We start from the raw sequence: 4,497 nt of genomic DNA on the forward strand, positions 1-4,497 counted from the left end.
GTGCAGGGCCCCAAACCCACCCTGCACCGATCTCCTTGACAGCTGGCAGGCTTCACGGCCGCAGGAGCGGCTAGCAGGCCTGCAGCTTTCACTGCACTGCACCTTAACATACACAGGGTCATCTGTGTCACGAGTTTTGCCTGTCAACAGCTTGAGGTGCAGTTCCCTCCACCCCTGCATTTATCTCCTTGAAACTTGGTGGCCTTTGTGGCCTCTGCAGGGGTGACCACCCCTGCAGTTTTCACCCCCGTGTTGTAATACATAGACGTGATATGAGTTTTGCTTTCAAGAATTTGGGGTGCAGTTCCCCTGAACCCCTTAACTGATCTTCTTGAAACTTGGCAGGCTTCATGCTTTCAGCAGAGGCTACCACCCCTGCAAGCTTCATCCATATCAGACAAAAAACAACAAAGTTATAGATATTTCATTGATTCCCCATTGTACCCTATGGCCGGATCTCCGAGATGGCTCTGAAGCTTCGGAGCCGCTTGGGCTGGATCGAGGCAGAAACCCAGTCTGGAGATCCGGATCAGATCCCTGGCATCTAAAGCAGCCAGATCCGAAGCCAGATCGAATAGCTGCCTACTCGCATAGGCCTAATTGCCACCACCGAATGAAGCAAAGATGCAGGTTTGTGAAGTATGCAGGGGCATATCGGCTGTGTGGGACCAGAGAGATGCTCTAGCTGCAGCTGTGGCTTTTATTTCAATGGGCACCAGTTCTCCCATCAGCTGTCGGGGACCACTGGTAAACTTCAGGGGAGTGGAAAAGCAATGCTTTATTGAAGAACGTTGCAGCAGTCATTCGTTTGGCAATCTGCTTCCTGCGGATAGTAGGCTCTTTGAGGCAGGAACCATCTTTATGGTATATCTTTGTACAGCACCTAGAACAGGGTCTTGTTCCCAGACTATTTTTTCTAGGCTCTGAATGTCACCAATCAACATGTCACTATATGTACACTATAGTGTCTTGAAGTCCTAATATTTTTGATTATTCTTTTCACAATTTGTTCATTCCTTCATTCCCTGTTACAACTTTTTAAATATTTGTAGATGCTTAAATAAACAGGACAGAACACCATTGTTAAACTATGCTGAACACTCTAATATCAGAATATATTAAGAATCACACATCAAATACACGCAAAATTGCACCTCTTTCCTTATCAGCCAATGAGTGTTTACCCTGAAACTGTGTTTCCAGTTGGATAACAGGTTTCTCCAATGCTGTATTTCTTACCTCATGCTATCGCTATTTTTCCTGTCTCTGCTCCAGTACAATTTCCCTATGAACACTATTACTTGGCAGGTTTTCAAAAGGTTAATGAACCTTTATCTTCACCATGTCAACTTGGCAACTATTTTCTTAATAAAAAACATGCCCTTTGCAAACAGCTCTTTAGGTGATCTTGTCTTATTCACCCACACTACAGTAAAATATTAAGTGTGATTTGAAAATGTTGATGTCTCAAATTCTTCTAGTGACAAGCTACCTTGTTAATGATACTTAATAAAAAAATATCTATCCTGTTGTTCCTATTTCAGTTTTATTTTGTACATTAATTGAGTTACTGTATCTGTGGCTGTCAAACTAATTCAAAACATGTTCTCATATTTATACTAACCTGTGATTTAGAGACCACAATACAGCTCAGTGGGATAGGGTTCAAAATGCTCTGAGCAAGACAGCTCCCCTGCTCCAGCAAATTTCCCAAGACAATGTCAACTGGAAAACCCAATAAGGGTCTTTCATACAAAGCCTACTGGAGCACTCGAGTTCCAGATCAGGGCCAAAAAGAAAGTAACTTTGTAGTCTAACAATAGTGAAAGAGGTTTGGCTTTGAACCTGTCCGGTACAAAACAATTCTAGCTTTCATGACTCTAGGGCTAACCTTGCAGGAAACCTGTACCCGACCGTTCAGATTTGCCCTTTTCCTTGAAGGGATGGCTGTCCTCTTCCCATATTGCCACTGAATATACCTGGCAGTTTTGGAGGGTGAACTGTTAGGACCACTAACACAAAAATGGGTTTTTAGGAGGTCTTTCATGTCCTGAGGGCAGCAGGATACAGAGAACAGCTGCTTCTCAGTTTTGCCTGTCACATATTTGCTTCCTTCCAAACTAGAGACTCTTAATCCTGCAGTATCCCTACTCAGGAATTTCTGTAGACCCCCCACAACTGGAAGGATATATAGGATGGACTTGCTGTCATACCTTACACCCAGTATGACAATACTGCTTCTCCATATTCACAGTGAAGGTTGTATTATATTCCTGAGCCACAGCAATTCATCCCGAATAAAAATAGACAAGTGATTTCATCCTAGTTCCTGATTAATATTGGTTCGCACAAGGCAAGCTGAGAAACCACCCACATAACTTGGCAATAACTACTCAAGAATGATTTGTCAGGGTTGTTACAGGATGAGATTTACCTGCCTTTTTTTTTTTAATCTCGGTGGTTTGGCTGTAGAAGTTCCAACAATATTCTGGGGGACGACGGTCCTAGTTTATGCCACAAGCTATCGATGCCAGTGAGATTTTTTTTTTAATTACTGAATTCTGGTGCTGACATCATAATGACCCCAGCTAAGACCTCCATCAAGCCACTAGCTGCTTGAGGAAAAGAGCAAATCCTTTTTGCTGCCTGTAAGGTGGAAGGGTAAATCATCGAATACGGCTATTTCTGTCAATAGCTCAGCTTTCGAGAGGCCATTCTATGCTGCAGTCAACCTGTTTTTGTTTTGTTTTATTTGCTGAAAATTGAGTATCCAGGACTAGCCCAATTCCATAGCTGGTGTTTGTGCCGAAGCAGAAAAACTGCTGCCTGTGTTATTTGGTAACCACAGAGTGATATTGATTTTCTCAGTACTGCTTAAACAGAAGAATGCAGAAGGGCTGCCACTTCCATCCGCTGCAAGCACTTTGCAGCAGAGTGCACCTCTTTGGCGAGGGGGAGGGTGGTAATGAGGGGCCCCCAAATATTGCTGTTTCTGGAAGAGGCACTAACACCACAGGGAAGGAGCGGGGGTTAAGCCATTCCAGGCAAGCCCAGACCTTCCTTTATGAGGAGACAAGCCACATGTTGCTACCAGACGAGGACAATTTAGGGGTTGCTAAGGCAAGTCTCGAGTTCCCACTGGAAGAAGAGAAAGAGACCCCCTCAAAAAAACAAACAGATTTAAAATGCCTTCAGAGGAAGAAGGCAGACAAGGTTCCTTGGGTGAATTTGATATCTTTTATTAGACCAAGAAGAAGGAAGGCGTCAGGCACCTGTGGACTTTTGCTTTCCATTCCTAGGAGGGGCTTAAAGGAGGCAAGGACTAGAGCCAGGGTTGCTGAGAGCAGACAAGGATCTTTGCGTAAATCTGATATCTTGTCTGAGCAAACTCCAGTCCTACTACTGGAAAGCGATGGGAGAGGACAGAGAAGACACAGCCAACTCCACCTGGAAAAGTGACACTTGGCACAGGCTGTTCAACGACCCCCTGGGAGGGGAGGCGGATGGGGAGAAGGAAGAGGACAACGACGCAACTGGACCTGAAGACAGCGAGGACGACGGCAGCAAAATCAGCAGCAGCGGAAATGACAGCGACATTGACAACGGAAAGGACAGCGAACGGACGTCCAAGGGAGCTGGTGCTCTCCCCTACCCGGGGGGTCTTGAAGAGGAGACTGGACAAGCACCTGGATGGGGTCGTCTGACCCCACCGCTCCTCCTGCCCAGGGCAGGGGTCGGACTCGATGATCTCCTGAGGTCCCGTCCGACCCTAGCATCTATGAACTGAGAACGTAAACCCCAAATCGGGGCTTGGACCAGGGAACTGCAACAGGGGTAGTGGGGGCATGGGGGTGTTTATTGTAACGGGAGCGCGGGTTTCTTAATGCGGTTTAAAGGTGCGGTGTAGAGTTTACAAGAGGATGCGTGTCTGTGTGTGTGTGTGTGTGTGTGTATATATATATAGAGAGAGAGAGAGAGAGACATCTAAGTAGCTATAGATATTGATATCTAGATTGATATCAATTGATATCTAGATATCAATATCTATAGATAGATATAGTTATCTAGATAGATACCTAGATACATAGATCTAGAGATCTGGATAGATACCTAGATAGTTAGATCTAGATAGACATATCTATAAAGACAATTTTTTTAAAATCCGGGATCTTTTATTAAACCAACTCAGTCGCTGGAAAAATTGCTCTTTGCAAGCTACCAGGCACAGGAAGAGCCCCAAAAGCTTGGCAAGAACAAGTGTCCCAGGTACTGAACGGATTCACCCCCCGACCCCGCTCGTCTGCCAGCAGCCGCGCCTGCGCCGGGGTCTCTCCTCCCACCTCCCCCTTCCTCTGTGACGTCACCACTTAGAGCCTCCGCGTGACCCCACCCCCTTCACGCTGCGCCTGAAGGCTCGCACCAACCGCCCGCTTGCCTCGTGCCAGCTGGGCGCAGGGCGCATGCGCAACACCCTCCCTCCCTTTTCCTCTTTTTTTT

The 4,497-nt window shown here is 46.0% G+C and overlaps 1 protein-coding gene across 1 annotated transcript in view; it reads left to right on the forward strand.

The window, feature by feature from the left end:
- The first annotated feature begins 3,081 nt into the window (after window positions 1-3,081).
- PDZD8 (PDZ domain containing 8) overlaps window positions 3,082-4,497 on the forward strand; it is an 86,189-nt gene continuing 84,773 nt past the window's right edge. The window contains exon 1 of the mRNA XM_025200195.1: window positions 3,082-3,222. Within this exon, the coding sequence (XP_025055980.1) occupies window positions 3,082-3,222 (141 nt within the window). The remainder of the gene's footprint in view (window positions 3,223-4,497) is intronic.

Source organism: Alligator sinensis, unplaced genomic scaffold (assembly GCF_000455745.1).
Source record: "Alligator sinensis unplaced genomic scaffold, ASM45574v1 scaffold527_1, whole genome shotgun sequence".
Taxonomy (NCBI): domain Eukaryota; kingdom Metazoa; phylum Chordata; order Crocodylia; family Alligatoridae; genus Alligator; species Alligator sinensis.